At 37.2% G+C, this 18,082-nt stretch overlaps 1 protein-coding gene across 2 annotated transcripts; it reads left to right on the top strand.

The window, feature by feature from the left end:
* The first annotated feature begins 1,183 nt into the window (after nucleotides 1-1,183).
* Nucleotides 1,184-16,702, top strand: LOC143892376 (protein STICHEL-like 2). Of its 2 annotated transcripts, none has more exons than XM_077396966.1 (9): nucleotides 1,184-1,567; nucleotides 2,189-3,806; nucleotides 3,900-4,119; nucleotides 5,090-5,278; nucleotides 5,463-5,681; nucleotides 10,862-11,603; nucleotides 14,346-14,415; nucleotides 15,330-15,490; nucleotides 16,376-16,702. In XM_077396966.1, the coding sequence occupies exons 2-8, from the start codon at nucleotides 2,226-2,228 to the stop codon at nucleotides 15,417-15,419; spliced, it is 3,111 nt and encodes a 1,036-aa protein (XP_077253081.1). In that variant the 5' UTR covers nucleotides 1,184-1,567; nucleotides 2,189-2,225; the 3' UTR covers nucleotides 15,420-15,490; nucleotides 16,376-16,702. The 2 variants fall into 2 exon arrangements, with proteins under 2 accessions (XP_077253081.1, XP_077253080.1); XM_077396965.1 differs by lacking the exon at nucleotides 16,376-16,702 and adding an exon at nucleotides 16,030-16,363.
* Nucleotides 16,703-18,082: the final 1,380 nt, after the last annotated feature.

Below are 18,082 nucleotides of genomic sequence, written 5' to 3'. Positions count from 1 at the left end.
TCAAAGAATCTTAGGCCTGCCTTGTTCGAAGATCCAAACCGTTCATTCGTTGGGCCCCAAACGTAAATAGTTCTTTGCCCATATAATCATCTCCATAGCATCATCCTAACCTTCTGGCGCTATGTATAAATGAACCTCTACAAATTGGAGAGTTAATAGTCCTCTTATGGACATGATTTTTGGGGAAATGCCTATTTACATTGGGGCTAACCAATGAACCGTTTCAATCTTTGAGCAAGGTGCCCTAAGGAATTTTCTTATAAGTATACAGTATATGGTGTCAGTACATGTATTTTTTAAAAGATAGAGTGGGGCCTACCTTTGCATTGTTGGGCTGCTATGTAAGTAGGCAATACCCCAAATAATATCTCCATATAATGATCCTAACCTTTTGATTTGTAGAGATTTCTATATGGTGTGGTTTAGTTTGTCTACAAATTAGAGGGTTAGGATCATCCTATGGAGATAATATTTAGGGCACAATCTGTTTACATTAGCCTCAACAACTGAATTAAATACAAGAAAAAAAAAACGTAATCCTAGAAAATCTAGAGAAAATTAGAGGATGGAGGTCAGGTTCGGGTCGGGTTGCCAAGGCCTCAGCCCTAAACCCATCCCAAAATAAAATCGGGTTGGCTTTTCCCAACCCTGACCCAACCCGAGCCAAAATCGGCTTGAGCCCGACCCAAGTTGCACCCCTAGCTAGAGCTGAACAGATGAATAGTTTGGATATTTGAACAAAGTTGGCACGAGTGATTTTTTAAAGGGATTTCCTAGGAAGGAATTCATGGCTAGCTGTTGCATGAGGCAGCAGCCACGTCAGATGAATTAAATGAATAAGACAAAATCTATTGAGAAGTGAGCATGTGTGGCTGCTCTCTCATGCAACAGCCGGCCGCGAATTCCCTCCTAGGATGGTCCCTAGCAAATCCCTTTTTTAAAATGTACAACACTCCTCACTATATTAAAAAGTACGGTATGGGCCTCACCGTAGGATGATCCAAACCGTTCATTAGATGAGCCACAGCCTAAATAGGTTGTGCCCCAAAAATCATTTCGATAAGTTGATTCTAACCCTCCGATCTAGAGGGACTAAATATTAGAGGGTTGATCCTAAGAATACACATGGTCACAAGGATTGAAGATGATGTCCTAGAGAACAGTTATTCCACGTTCTCTGTAATTTAACGGGGACCTACTTTCCAAGGGGAAAAAGGGTATCCACGTTCTCTGTACTAAAAACACAGCTTTTGGCTGCAACTGATAAAATTACCGTTTTAGGCCCATTTCTCCATTCTCGAGGCCACCTCTGAAGGATTCTTCTGAAAGAGCAGAGCATGTCTGGAATCTTTCTCTCTCTGCACGTTTACCAGAGGAAAATGGCAAAACTTTCACCCCCAGACATTACCTTTATTTACCCATTTACCACCTTCTCAACACTTCGACTATACTACCCCTTGTCACGCCCGAAACAGAAATTGAGGATCTGGGTTTTAGGGTTTGGTTAGGGTTTTCTTCATCATTGATGTAAGGTTATTGAAGGAGCTTCAAGGACTGCATTTTACAGGTATGTTTTTTTTTTGTTTGGTTATTATTACAGCCTCTTTTTATTTTTTGAACATTTATGTTCTTTTTTTTTTCTCTGCTTATGATTTTGGGTGTTGTGAAAATGAGGAGATTTGAATATTCTCTAAACTTTTTCTGTTTTCCTAATATTAGGTCCTGTTTTTACAATTGGGTTTTCTTCACTTTTTCTTTATTTTGCTTGTTGGATGAAGGAAACTTAGGAAAGTGTCATTCCTTTTCTGTTTCTCTGTTGAAAGAGTCTAGTTACTCTCTCTCTCTCTCTCTCTCTCTCTCTCTCTTTGATATCTGACTTGGTTTTGCCTTTTGTTTCCTCATTTGGTTGGTGGGTCTTGGAGAAAATCTTGACTAGGGGAAAAAGCCAGGTTGAATTAGTGCAATTATTAAAGCATGGTTGTGCTGATATCATTTTCATTTACATATTGCATAATGACAATTGCAGTTCAATTTCCAGTGTACGCATTTTATATTTTTTTTTATTCATTGGCACTTCGTTAGATTTTTTTCTTTCTTTTCTTTCTTCATTTCTGGTTTTGGGTGTTTAAAAAAATGATCAGGTGGTTTCTGAATTGGTGTCTCTTGTTCTTTATTTTGAGTCATACAGTCATGGAATCTGACTAGGGGAAAAAGCCACAGCTAAAATGTCAGAAACAAGGCGGCATTCCGTCGATATCCCTCTTTCTAAGACCCTAGTTGCACTTAAGAGAGTTAGATCATTAAGGGACCCATCCACTAAATCTATGACCAAATTCGCTGCTCTCGCGGACAATCTGAGCTGGGAAACAAATTCTTGTAATGGGGTTTCTCTAAGTTTTGATCACAATGGGGAGGAAGGTGGTTCAGATAATCATAGCATTCATTGGTTTCAGAATTCTAGTCCACGTGGAGGAAGTGAGCAACTCGGAAGTGATTCTGAATTGGGTTATAGTTCGAGAAATTCCCATTCTGAACTCAGTTCTAACAAGAGATCTAGTGGAGTTGGAACTAGTGTGACACATTCAAGGTCGACAAAAAGGATTGACAATGGTCTATACCAAAATTTGTCAGGTGGAAGAGATTATCACAATCATAGAAGCAAAACATCAGACTTGACATGGATTTGTCATTCTGGCAACTGTTTGAAAGAGGATGTCGACTCAGATAGCAAACCGAACTTAGACTCTGCGCGGTCGAGAAGGGTTGATTCAACATTGCTAAAGAGGAAGTTGCGACATCGTAAACTGATCAAGTCAACTGTTGCAGTGGATGTTGTTAGGAGTGGTGTAGGTAGTCCAGCCGAGTCTGAAAGTGACGCTCGGATGGGTGGGCCAAGCATTAGCACATCGCTCTTTGCAAAGGATGAGGTGGGTCCAAATCATCATGGATGTGGAGTTAGTCGCTGCTGGTCTAGTACCCCGACCGATGTTGAGGACCATCCGTTGTTATCATCTGAAGGACGAGAGACTGATAATTTGGGGTGGGAAAGGAACTCCAGGTATTTGAAGGGACAAATGGCTCTCTATTCAGGAAATCCGAAGACTCTAAGTGAGAAATTCAGGCCAAGATTTTTCAATGATGTGGTCGGACATCATGTATTAACGCAGTCCCTTCGAAGTGCCATTTCCAAAGGAAAAATCACATCCATTTATCTGTTCCACGGTCCCCGTGGTACTGGTAAGACATCAACTTCTAGGATTTTTGCTGCGGCATTGAATTGCTCATCCCCTGAGGAACATGGGCCATGTGGCTTCTGCAGAGAATGCGTTTTGTTTTTCTCTGGGAGGGGGAGGGATGTCAAACAAGTGGATGCGGCAAAACTTAACCATACAGGCAGGGTTAAATCACTTCTTAAGAATGCAAGTCTCGCTCCAGTATCCTCCCGGTTCAAGATCTTCATTGTTGATGAATGCCAATTACTGGGAGCGGAAATCTGGGCTGCTTTTCTGAATAACCTCGAGGACATTCCTAGACATGTCATTTTTATAATGATTACTGCGGACCTGGATAAGCTACCTCGGAGTGCTATATCTCGATGCCAAAGATACTGCTTCCCAAAGATAAGGGATGCAGATATCGTTAGCAGGCTGCAAAAGATCTGTGTAGAAGAAAAATTGGAATTTGACAAGGCTGCACTGGATTTTGTTGCCGCTAAATCCAGTGGTTCTCTTCGAGATGCAGAGACAATGCTTGACCAATTAAGTTTGCTTGGAAAAAGAATCACGATATCTCTAGCATACGAACTCGTGAGTGACCGTGATCTACCTTTATTGGGGGAGAGTTTTTTCGGGTTTATTATCTTCTTTATATACATTTTCATTTTGTTATTGTGTGTGCAGAATGGAATTGTTTCAGATGATGAGTTACTTGATTTGCTGGATCTGGCCTTGTCCTCGGACACTTCAAATACTGTTAGAAGGGCTAGGGAGCTTATGCGTTCCAGGATTGATCCTATGCAGTTAATATCACAATTGGCAAATCTCATCATGGACATTCTGGCAGGAAGATGTCAATTGGGAAGTTCTGAAGTTGAAAGAAACTTTGGTGGAAAACATGGTTGTAAGTGCAGTGATTTCTTCTTGTTGATTTCCTTTTACGGGTATGTGATGATCTGTTTCGGTAATAATTATTTGCTAGGGAATATTGTTTGGATTTGTGTTTGTTTTGCGCTTCTCAATTCTTTGTCATAACACGCCAGTTGGCAGTTCATGGTAATTGTTGTGCTGGAGTATGTTTCTTATCAAACATGTGCACCACTAGTAATCTTTTTTATGTAAGTTTTGTTTTCTCAAGGATGCCTCTTATCAATTGCAACAGTGTCAACAAGACGCTATTCACGTTCCTTAGGTAAAAGGTCAATGCTCCTGCATTCTTTTCAATGGCATTGTTAATCCTGATCTGTTTAATACTAAATGCTAGATCGATGGCCCTCACCATTGTTTAAACAAAATCCCCTTTCTTGATCTTGATATTTTCTTGATCTTAATCTCTTTCTTGATCTCGATCTTGGGAATTTTCCCCACAACCATAACCCTAATCATTCTCATCCTAATTCCCATGTTTCATACCCCGAATCTACCAACCCAATTAGTCTTCGATCATGTTATACACCTTTTGGGCCATAGTGTGACATTAGTTAGTAAATTTGATTTGTTTAATAGACTTATGTAGAGATCTGATTTTTTTTAGTTGGATGAGTTGATTTCCACTATGAATTATTTTAAAAGCTTTGGATTTATATAAAATTTCTAGCTACTTTGGGTTATTATGTGCTTTTTATTTTGATTTGGGAATGTTTGTTGCAACTAATTTGAATTATAAACCATTCTTAAGCTCCAAGGTTATCAGAAAATGATCTGTGAACCTTTGGTTTTCATCAGAAATGCATGAGAGAGAGAGAGAGAGAGAGAGAGAGAGAGAGAGAGAGAGAGAGAGAGATTGGGTGTTACACTTTTGTTTCCATCATATGTCTACATACATTTTGAAGAATAATTTATTGCTATTCTGATTTCCCTATTTCATGTGTTAGCTGAAGTGGACTTACAGAAACTGAGGAATGCATTAAAAATACTTTCTGAAACTGAAAAACAGTTGAGGTCATCAAAGAATCAAACAACATGGCTTACGGTAGCGCTATTACAGTTCAGTGCTAAAGAATCCTCTTCTCTCTTGAATGGTTATGATTCAAGGACACATTTGAAAGCATCATGCCAGAGAGGTAAGCATGGGCTTAACTATTTCTTATCATAGACCCATTGGGTGGTGATTGTTATGATGGCTGTTGGGAGTTTGTCACAAAATTCGGTCTTGATTTTTGAACATTCACACAACTACGATAGCAAGAGTTTTCAAATGCTTTTGTAGTTCATTTTCACCGTATTTATGCCATTTTTTGAATGCAGATAGTCGTTTGTGCAGCACATCGTCAACAATGGAGAAAATGAACTGTTCATTTTCTTATGTGCACAGCCACTATGATTCAAATCTGTCAGAAATACACAGTGATACTTCATGGGAACTGGAAACTATATGGAGAAGAGCTGTAGAAAAGTGCCAATCAAATACACTTAGAAAGTTCTTACAGAAAAAAGGGAAATTGTTATCTGTTTGTGTCAGCCAAGGTATGTCTTGCAATTTATTATCTCTAATAATGTAATATGCGGTCATTGGAAACCTCTGTTTTTCGCTCATTCATTTTCTTCCTTTTATTTTATTTTTTTGGAGTTATATTTCTTGCCATTGAGCATGATTATTTTAATGTACATTATTGGCAGTTGAGACTTGGTTCTCTCTCATGGTATGTAGGAAATATCTGCGTAATAACTTCGTAAATCAAAATTTATCATTTATAAGAATCTAACTATTCGACAAACCAGGTCTAGAACATTATATGATTGTTAACAAATAATAAATACATATGTAAGAATCCTCAGGCACTTTTTGCGGGTTATCCCTTTAACCCATATTTTCAAAACTCCCCTGTGCCATCGTTGACTTGCCAAGTTGACTCACTTTTACCTTGGCCGCATTCTTGTCTGTGTCTGCATTTTGCCATACAAAGTCAATCAATATTCCTTTGAATCTCCTGATTTACAACCGCATCAACCAAGTACTTAAGCATGCTAACCGAATACTTGATCACACCGCACCAAATCAACTAGGATTTGCTTCGGTTGCATTTTGGTCTACATTCATGTTTTGAAACACTGTTGTCAGTTGTAACCATTTGGGAAGCTTGTAAACCTATGCATCTAAATTTTCTATATCCCAATTTGTTTCTTTATTACAAATAAGATTCTTAAAAGAGTAGGCATATTGATTTTTCATTTACCGATGCATGAAGAATTTTATCATTTGAAAGAACCTAATTATTCAGGATACCCGATCTAGAAAATCCTAAGATTATTAATGGCTAATATATCTAGTTTAACAATTCGTAACAGTAAGCCACTCATTACTAGTTGTTTCTTTGTTTGAATATCTTGGGAGCCTACACATATTTATGTTTATATCCCAACTTGTCTCATTATTACAAAGAAATATTTTTTAAAGAGCCTTCAAACCCAGAGATTCCATTTTTGTTTCATTTCATTTGCACCGGACAAAATAGTACTAAGCACCCTGTTTCTCTCTCTCTCTCTCTCTCTCTCTCTCTCTCTCTCTCTCTCTCTCTCTCTCTCAAATATTATAGAAAAGCTGCCCCACTCGCGCACAATAGCTATGCAGTAGGTTTTTTTTACCACTTCAAACTTATTTTTTACCTTTGTATAGCTGTTTTTTTTAGTGGTAGATGCTTTAACTAGCCTAAAATAAATCGCACTACCAATGTTGTTTGGAGATACAAAGAGAATAACACTGCAAAATGACAAAAAATCAAGAAAAAAAGCCCAAAAATATGCAGGCCCCACAAAACAACAACACCCAACAAAAAAACAAAGTGCAAAACCTCAAGGAGGATGAAAGTCAAATATCATCTCATCCCTATCAACCCCTGATCAAGTGAGTTGTTTCATCTCTCTATTAGCCAATCGCCAAAGGTGTTGAACATCAATATTGTGCTGCTTGATCTCCTCACTAATCACGTCGTTGGCATTCACAAATTCTCAACTCAACTCGATTCAACAAAGCCTTTGTCCCAAACTAGTTGGGGTTGGCTAAATGAATCCTTTAGAAAAATTTCATGAAGAAGGTGAAAGGAATCTACCTAGCTCTAATCCTGGCTCTAGTTGGGTTCTTCTATGTGGATCATTTTCTTCCATTCTATCCTATCCAAAGTCATGTTCTGAGTTATGTTCCTAGCTATCAAATCTTTCCTCACTGTTTCTACCCAAGTTGTTTTCGGTCCGCCCCTGCCTCTTTTTACTCCATCTATAGCATTCACAAATCTCCTAAGAAAGTCAGTACCCCTCTCCCCCATCTAACCACATTGATGGAATTTTCCTCAATGATGAGACTATCCAAGAAACACCTACACAAATACCCTGAAGGAGGGTTTGAACTTCTGCTTCATTAGTCTTTGAAACATATTGGCCTAGAGAACACCCACCTTACCCAATGTTTTAAATTCCGGTTTCGGTCATCAGCTAAACCAAAATATTTCAGTTTCGGTACTAAATTTTGGCTGAAATCTTGTAAAATCGCAGAAACATTTCAGTATGAAATCACGGCCGAAGTCCAAGTAAGATTCTTCACCGCTGGTTTTTCTTTTTATGTTGTCTTTTTTAGAAATACCTTTAAGGAATCTCGTGGTTCTTCTCCTTTCTACGAGTGGAGTTGATTTTTGCCAGGGTTTTTGTCGAAATGTCTTGGCTTTTACTTGAAAAGTTGAATGTTTCGCATATGTCAATCGAAACATTAATGAAGTCCCAAAATTTCGGGTGAAATGTTGTATTTTGCGAATCCAAGTGGATTTCGTGTCGGTTGTAGATGAAATCGAAATATTTCTGTCAAAACGAAATGTTTCTGCCAAAATTTAAAACCATGACCTTACCACATTTGTTGAGCTCCTAGGAAGACCTCTAACTCCTGCCGGATTTGGATTGCCAAGACTTAATCCGTCAAAGTTCAGATTCAAGATGCTCGGATGAGGAGGGATCTATCTTGGATGGCACCGTTTCTATAGCTGTTGGATGGCTATGTCGTGGCTTTTTACGACCCCAAATGTAGATGGGCTATAAAACCACCCTTCAAACCCCATATTTTCTTCACTTTATAGTCTTTTGGGATTTTAAAGAGTTTTTCCCCTTATAGCTTGTTGTTTTGTGAGTTCTCAACGGTTCAAAGTGTACAATCCAAGCTCAATGATTAAGCACCAACATAATATAAGGCATTTGGGCGCTTGCACAACAACATACTACATTTTAGGGTTTATTTGCATTCTTTCGGGTTTGAGAGATGAAAAGTGATTTGTAAGAAAATTGAACCATTCAATTTTCAATTTTATTTATAATATTCACAGCCCTTAGCATTTTGCATGATTAATTTTTCTCAGTTTCATTGATGTATTGCTATAAATTTGATGTCTAAGTAATAAAATGTGTATTTTTAAAAATTTTGTACATATAATTGTTTCTTGAATTTTTTAATAATTTCACTTCTTTTTATTTTTTTCATTGTTTTAATGATTTAAAGAAAAATGTCTGGCTGTGACCTCTTTTTTCAGTAATGGAACTATGGTTTTAAATTTCGGCCGAAACGCCGAAATATTTCGGTTTCGTTGGAAAACGAAACGAAATCTACATTGAGTCGGAAAAGTACCAAACTTCGCTGAAACGTTTCGGAAATTTCAGCCGAAACGTTTCAGAAATTTCGGTTGAAACGATGAAATTTAGGTGAAATTTCGGAAATTTTGGTGCAACGTTTCTGTGAATTACAAAATTTCACCCCAAATTTCTGAAATTTCGGTAAAACGTTTCGAAAATTTCCGTGAAATTTCGGTGAAATTTTTACAAGATTTCGTCCAAAATTTCGTACCGAAACCGAAATGTTTCGGTTTTGCTGATGACTGTGTTAAAGTATAAAAGATAAATAACGCCTTTCTCCAACAACTTAAGCTTTTGGAGAAGTTGGTAAGTTAACATGGTATCAGAGCCAAAGGTCTCAAGTTCAAACCTCCCAGATAGCAAAAATCTACATGCGATGGTCGGCCCAAAGTGGGACCACATGTGCCACGTGTTTGCCAAGTGGGCCACACGTGCGGGGTAGTGTTAAAGTATAAAAGATTAATAACGCCTTTCTCCAACAACTTAAGCTTTTGGAGAAGTTGGTAAGTTAACAGACCGAAACCGAAACCGAGATTTAAAACCTGGAATGGAACATGAAATGGATGATACACCGATATGTCCCATCCGATTGACCAAAATGAAACACCAAAACAAAATGGTGTTCATAACTAATCTCTTAGAGGATCCCATGCATACGGAACCACGTCATCCCCTTGTACCAGATTTCCTTTGCTTTCCATCTCAAGAGACCTTTTTGGGGTCTCGAAAAGCCTCGTTTGGTCGTGGCTAGAATTGCTTCATCTTCTTACAAGATTGAAAAATTAAAAGGATTTTTTCTTCACCAATGATGCTCTCTCTAGCTCCATCTGAGAGCACGAATTTTACACCCCCCCCCCCCCCCCCCCACCCACCCCACGCCAACCCACGCACCACACACCCTCTCTTGAGGTCTCCCAATGACCATCCAAGGTTTTAAATTTCGGTTTCAGTTTCGGTCATCAGCGACACGGAAACATTTCAGTACGAAATCACAGCCGAAATCCAAGTAAGATTCTTCGCCACTGGCTTTTCTTTTCATTTTTTGTAGTTTTTTAGAAATATCTTGAAGGATTCTCGTTGTTCTTCTCTTTTCTACGATTGGAGTTGATTTTTAGTTTCTGTCGAAATGTTTTTGACAGAAACTTTGCTTTTTTATATGCAAAGTTGCATGTTTCACATATTTCGACCGAAACATTAACAGAATTCTGAAATTTCGGGCGAAATCTTGTAATTTTCTGAATTCAGGTGGGATTTCGTTTCGGTAGACAACGAAATCGAAATATTTGGGCCGAATCATTTCGTTTCATCCAATATTCCCCACTAGGCATCTTTTAAAGAACAAATGTCATTCAAGGGCAGCGAAAGTATCCAATGTTGACATAGCCAGTCACTGGACGCCTTGTCTCATCATTATCTCACTTAATATGATAAGATGAATTAGAGATGGAAATGGGTATCCGTGGAACTTTGCGGATGCGATCGAGGAAGTAAGGGACAAGGTGGACAGTCACTCGGTGGCTTTTCAACATATGCTTGGTGCTCAGCCAACTCCGATGTTGACGCCCTTGTTCGGTTTGAGTAGATAATAGGTTGGAGTTTAGAGGCTTTTGACGCATTTCCTCCTAAAGATTCGTAGGGGGTGACCATCCTAGTCTCTTTTGCATTGGCTAATGACATTCACCATTCAAAAAAAAAGGAAGGTTGCACACCTTTTTTTATCAGCATGGTAAGTGGTAACCCTTCACATCTTTGGAAGGTGTATTGTCTGGTATTGGACCATGGTCTTCCTTAGAGTAGCTAATTCATTTGATGCTGCCATCTTGCAATTCCTCAACATTATATGATTGGAGATTTCATTTTTGCAACCATGATTAAATGCTCGACTTCAATTTTTTCTTTCATAAATGCTTAACCGCTGTGATCTCCTCTGTCCTTATTGGTGGATTTATTAATATTCATTTTAGTATATATGCATCTTTGAAATGGTTGTATATCTAATGCCCAAGAAGTTATACTGAGTACTATTGTTGGAATTTCAGGTATGGCAATAGCAGAGGTAGAATTCTGTCATCCAGATCATGTATCCAGGGCAGAGAAGTCATGGAAACTCATTGCTAGTTCGCTTCAACTTGTTCTTGGGCGCAATGTAGAGATTAGAATAAAACCCTCTCCTCCAACAAAAAATTTCAAAGTCAACAAATCATCATGCAGTTTCTTAAATTGTTCGCTTCGAATGCAAGAGAAGTCGGATTCAACCACTGTAACTGAACATGACCATTCAGTTGATTCTGCTTTTCCCTCAAACCAAGCTGTAAAAAGACAAATGGCTGTTGAAGCTTATTCCTTGGATCACGGGTCCCAGCTGTCTCCATGCATGCAGAATAAAGGTACTGCCACTATTAGGAACGTCGAAGGAAATGCCCTACAAACTGGCACAACTACTCCACACAGAACAGTACAGAATAACCTGCCAAATGGATGTAGGGTAGCAATTGATTCTTCAAAGGAAATGGATACCCGCAAATGTCAGTATCTTGGCATTCAAGAACCCGAAACTCAGCCTAGTTGCTTCTCAAAGACCCTTAAGCTCAAGAGAATTTTACTTCCATTTGATGCTACTTGTACAATCTGTTTGAGGATCCAGCCAAATAACAAGTTTGAATTGTCTATTCCCAAGAAGACATCTTTCGAAACGTATATCTGCACAACTGATCCTTACATTATCAGCTCCGGTACAAATACACAAATCCCATACATAAACAGTTCCAGAGATGGGGATATGTAAGTCATCTAATGGTTGTCTTTTAATCTGAACGTATCTTACTTAATGTGCATCCTGGGTTATAGATAATAGACAACTTTGCATTAATAACGACACTCCTCTCTTTATATTTTCAGTAATTAGATGTTATAGTCTGTTACAATTGTCAAATAAGCTACCTTCAGCAACCAAAAAGGTGTTTAATAAAGTTAGGAGTCCCATTATTAAAACAAGGGAGTGCATAGGTGATTAGATACATAATATCTTACTTATGCTAAGTCTATCAATTAACTATTCAAAAAAAAAAAAATGATAAGTCTATCAAGTAATATTTGACTCATACAACGAAACTTATTACTTTGTAAATTATTCTGTTCCTTTAACCCATTTAAGTTTTTTGCATCTCTGTGTCATTGAGTGGGTGCTTGCTCAACTTCAATACTCATTCCAGGTCTAACTTGTGCAACTTTAAATTATAATATTGCATACATAGGTGCTTTATCTGCTAGTTTTGCAGCTAACAAAAACTCATGTGCTTTTATTGCATCATGCATGTCATTTGGTATTTTAAATGAAAACAAACTTTAGCTCAAGGAATACATAGGTGCTTTTTATAATAGAAGAGAAATCTAAATATTAGGATTAAGAAGATGGTAGCTTACTTGTACCACAGGAGCAGTACCAATTTACAACTGAAAACATTTCTGAATCACAGGTTGAATTTTAAACTGTGAACTGTATTGTATGGCTTTCTAGCATTATTGAGTGGGACATGTATGACTTAATACTGGTACCGAGTACATTTGTAGGCCTGGGTACTACCATGAACGTATTCCTCTACGGCTGGCTAAGAAATCCCCAAACTTTTGGAGGTGATTTTTAGGGAAACCATAGTCAAGCATATGCATACAGGTGATTCATATGTCTTACCTGTTCACGGGAGAATACACGTTTTTCTATAGTTTTTCCACCTTTACTAACCATGTTAAATGCATACTTTGAAGCAAACCCAAGGTAAAGATATTTTTTCTGGATTATTTTTTTTGAAATTTTTTTAATTTCTTTTTATTTTATTTTTCCAGTGAGCTAATAGGGTACACAACCTATGTCAAAATCTTGAAATTTCTCCGAGATTTTCAAAATATTGTGATTTTATTTTTTCTGGATTATCATTCATAGAGACTTACATTTCATGGGATCCAAGGTGCACAAACTGAACTATGCCTGGAAATGACTGGGATTTGTGCGACTATATTCATTCAGTGATGCCTGAAGAATCCAATTACTGACGTGAAATGTTGCACATAAAGACCATGTCGGAAAGAAACTACTATTATGCCAAACAATAGAACATATTACTCTCTCTTAGAACATATTACTCTCTCTTAGAATAGATGTAAACACAAATGCTTCTAAATCAAATGGAAAGACGTTCAAACTGAAATATTGATGCTTTCTTACTGGAGCAAGTGATACATGTAATTACTGAAAATGGTTATACGTGATGACTCTATGTAGAATTATTAGTGGTATATCAAGTGTGATCAAACTGTGGAAAGTGAAAAAGTTATACGTGTTAATTCTATGGAGAATTATTATTGGTGTATCAAGTGTGATCAGACCATTCATTTGAAAGGCCCTCACATAGATAGGGTGTCCACAAAAATCAGATCCATAGGATCATCTCGTAGGGTTGGGATGATCCTATGGATCTGATTTTTTGTGGACACCTTATCTATATGAGGGCCTTTCAAATGAATGGATTGGATCACCCAAACAATGTGGGCCCCCACTGTATTTTAAGCTAGTGTGTAGATGACTTATCTACACAAGTGTGTAGGAACCCATTTGCTCTCTCTCTCTCTCTCTCTCTCTATATATATATATATATATATATATATATATATATATATATATATATATATATATATACTAGTAAAAAACCCCGTGCGATGCACGGGCCGACAAAGAATTGTACGGACCACATCATAGGTTGATCCAAACCGTCCATGTGATGGAACACAACAGAAATAGGTTGTGCCCTTAAAATCATTTCCATAGGCTGATCCTAGCCCTCCAATCTATAGAAGTTTCCATAATATGTTGTTCCTCTTAAGGTGCCCGGAATTCGTCAATATTTTGAAAGGCATCCTGAGTCTGTAGTATTATGTAATATGTTCACAAAAATCCGTAGTATTATGTAACATATGTACCTAATCCGTAATTTTGCAAAGAAAAAACGTCATTATGTTCACTTTGTCCACTTTTTTTTATTACAAAAGCATAATGGAGGGGGGGTAGGATTGAAATTATGTGGCTTTAATGGGTGCCTTTGTTAAAAAGCATAAAGGAGGGGGTAGGATTGAAAATATGTGGGTTGAATGGGTGCCTTTGTTAAAAAAAGTCAAAAAAAGTGATGTGTAATTCTATTAGAATTTTGGGAGAAATTCAAATAATTCTCTCCTTTTCTCTTCTGCTATACAGTATATATATATATATATATATATATATATATATATATATATATATATATATATATATATATATATTGGTTCGGAATCTCTTAGTGTATGTTGGATAATAGAAGCAAATAAGCAAACCTTGTGGTAAATTAGATATCCTTCTCTACTTTTAATGTATCCTAGGAATGCTATTTTCTTTTCATATTGTTCCTTTATTCTTTATGTGTTCTTGTAATGTTTCTCTTCTCAATGCATATTATATTTTCCTTGAGGAGTGATCCTTTTGGAATTTTTCTGCAGACCGAGCAAAGATTTAGGAGTCAACTCGAAGATGCACTGTTGGAGAGCTCCCAAGTTGCCGAATAGGAAGGTAAATAGGAAGGTACTGATTTTCATCAGTATCTGTTCAGAACTTTACATCCACAGTTTCCGTTAAGTTGTTTTGAGTTTTGGTTAACCTAAAACATGCTCAAGTCCCATTAAAAAGAAATCCAACTTCGCTGTTATTCCATTGTTCTCACCTATTAATTATGCACTTTTCTACACTTCTCCAAAATTTTAATTTCTTTTTATTTTATTTTTCCAGTGAGCAAATAGGGTACACAACCTATGTCAAAATCTTGAAATTTCTCCGAGATTTTCAAAATATTGTGATCTTATGACGACATTTTGATAAAACGGCAAAATCTTGAAATAATCCTGAGAATATTAAAAATATAGCGATATTTTCATTTATCGCGAAAATATCATGATAATATCACGATATTTTTTTCTTAATTTATATATATTTATATAATTTTATTTTTATCATTTTTTCCTGATATAAACCTGAAAAACTAAAAAATTATATATATAATATATCCTGAGATTTTCTCTTGCCGAGAAATTCCTGAGAATGATTTTTGTGACTTGGCACAAAACTGAATTCCCAGGTGGAGAATATTTTCTCTCTGATTTGCCCGAGTTACGAAGCCCCTGTCCTCGTTGCCCATAGTAACAACCCTGAAGCAAAATAAAAAGAAAATTTATGTTTCCCAATTTTTAATTAAAGAGGGTTGCATGCAAAAAGGATTTACTGAGAAAGGCCAAATCAGTCTCAACTCTATTTTTATTTCAGGATTTAGGTTTATATTCATTCACTTAGTTTACTTCAATTTTAATTATCTGGTTTGTGTCTGCTCGAGCATTTTCATTTGCCATGTATGCATCCTGCTCCTGAATATTTTATTTATATTTCGTCATTGAACTAACAGAGTTTTTAACTTTGAGTTGAAATGTTCTTAGGCTTGGCTTTTAAGGAGACCACAGCGGAGAAAATCTAAGTTGGTGGGTTGGATCCTACCTTGTTCAACTCCTAAGAAATCTGTGGGATAAACCGATGTCACTATATGCAGGCCACAAGGAAGAATCATACTTGGAAACTTCAAACAGTTCGCTGCCTCTAGGTATTGTAAAGATACTATAGACATGAGTATTTATCTTCAATCATTGACTCACCCTAGTTGACTTGGTTTTACTTTGGCGGAGTTCTCGTTTTTTTTTTTTTTTGTTGAGAAAACCGAGTTGACCTTGGCCGAGTTCTCGTATAATTAGTCTATGAGAACTCGGCCAAGTCAACTCGGTTTTTCTGATACACACACATGAGACGAGAACTCGGCCAAGGTAAAACCATAGTTAGCAAAACTCCGTTTTATTGAGGCAAACATTTTAACTCAAAGTTTTATTGATGTGCCGTTTAAAAGAAAACATGTTTTATTGATGTGCCGTTTAAAACTTTCACAACGAATAACACTCCGTTTTTTTGAGGCAAACATTTTAAACACTTTTAAAATGCGTTTTAAACGTTATAAACACGTTTTTTGGGCCAATTTTCCAATTTTACCCCACCGTATTTTGTAAATGACAAAATTCTAAACTGATTTTCTTGTGTTTCTGTTTTTTTTTCTGGCTATATCACACTGCCTCCTGAAATCTGATTTCTCAGGTTACAAATGATACAGTGAGGTGGAAGGGGTGGTGGCTAAGTGATTTCTGAATAATGGTTTTCTTCACATGGTTTAGTGTCTAGGGTTGACTCGGCCTCATTTTTTGTTTCCAAAAAGCTATTGGCAAGGCACTTTGGTGCTTAGATTAAAGAAAGTGGTCACTCAGAGACTACAAGGTAGAAATTTTGGTTCGATGTTGAACCCACTGGGTTGCCTTGTAATGGCCCATCCGGTCAATTATGCACTGAGTCATAGCTCTTTTTGTTGTTCATGAGGCGTGTAATCTTACTAACTGTTCCCTTTTCTTCTAATAAAATTGACTTGCCTCCTCAATCCTTGGATCAGATATCAAGGGTGGCTGGGGCACGAGAGAGAGAGAGAGAGAGAGAGAGAGAGAGAGAGAGAGAGAGAGAGAGAGTTTGGCCTGGACTGAAATAGTTTGTGCAAATCACCTACATAGGATGACCCTGAAATATGTATGTATAGGTTTCTATACCTGATAGTTCATTTTAAAGTTGTATAACATCCTATAGAAATGAGTTTTGGCGTACATCCTATTTAAGTTGGAGCCCATCCATTAGTAAGAGGAACTATTGTGCCTGGTCTAGATGATGTTACGGTCTGTTGGCCACTTATTGCTGCACAACATTGCCATCTTTGATATTTGAACTTTCTCTCTCTTTTGGAGGCTAGTTTAGTTTTCCTTGGTTACTTCATTGACTATATTAACTCGTGGATTTCTGTAAGAATCTTTCTAGCCTTTTCCAATAACGTGTGCCCTTAAAACTCATGAACCATCCACTATATTAGTTTGGTGTTGTGGGATGACCAAAACCGTATCATATTTTGATTATGTGAGAAACTTATTTATCCACTGCAGTTATACTCATGGAGTCATGGTTGGTTGGGGGCAAAATTGAAAATTTCTGAAATCTGAAATTTTGGATTTCCCACAAATTCCTGAAATTTCGAGAAATTCAATTTTGTTTTTCAAAATTTTAATATTTTTTCGTAATTTCGGCCAAAATAAATTATTAAATTTTTTACCTGAGCCGAAATTTCGGTTTTGGTATTCTGTTTTCGGGTTTGTTGGATTCGTCCTCGTCACACTGAAGTGAAGTTAATGAGTGACCACTGCGATATGCCCGAGTCTTGTATCTTTCCTTGTGAGCTCATTCATCAACCACAATGGTAAATTTAGGTAAGGAGTGTTCATTATAGTAAATGTTAGGGGGTGTCATTGGTCAATGGGGTCAGGCGGGTTTTGGAAACTTTTTAGGGATCACTTGTGGGTGAGGTGTTATCTGCTTTCTTGGGGCCTAGTGGTTGTTATGATTCTAACGAGGCTGAGGTTTAGGCTCTTCTCATTGGATTTAGGCTTTACTTGGGACATTTCGGTACCAAGTATGCAACTGTGGAACGGGACTTCTCTAACTTGTTTTGGTGGTCTATTTGCTCGTCTTTAGGCCCATTCTGTATATCTAACATCGTTAATGAGATTAGAAATATCACTTGCCTGTTCCAAGAGATTTAAATTTTTTCCCAAACCCTTACAAGTGCAAATAATGCCTTTGGCACGTTTGGCTACTATGAATTTTTTTTCATGACAAATCGGTTTACCCAAGTGGAGATGAGGGTGCAGTTGTCAAAAATCAGGAAACCAAGTCCAGGAAACTAGTGTCTCTGATGATTAAATGTGGCTAAAAAATGGGGAAAAGGTGGATCCCATTTTGAGTAGAGTTTTTGTTTCCTGATTTTTAGCCACATCTAATAGCTAGAGACACTAGTTTTCTGGATTTGGTTTCCTGGTTTTTTAGTGACTTCACCGTCATCTCCACTCGGAGAAACCGATTTATCATGAAATTAATTTCATGGTAGTCAAACCTGCCCTTAGTTTACTTGTTAACCAAGAAGGTGGTTGATTTTTCCTGAATATTTGTAGGGCAATCTCTGGACCTATTATAATTTGCTTTTTCTTTTTAATGAAAACTACTCTTTCTCCAAAAAAAATATAAAAATGTGGCACAGTATTGGAGGGCTTTTAGGGACCTC

Source organism: Tasmannia lanceolata, unplaced genomic scaffold, assembly GCF_043159265.1.
Source record: "Tasmannia lanceolata isolate RefF3 unplaced genomic scaffold, GAP_Taslan_0.1 ptg000015l, whole genome shotgun sequence".
NCBI lineage: Eukaryota > Viridiplantae > Streptophyta > Magnoliopsida > Canellales > Winteraceae > Tasmannia > Tasmannia lanceolata.
The sequence above is the reverse complement of the archived record's forward strand: the minus strand, read 5'-3'. Positions and strand labels throughout refer to the sequence as shown.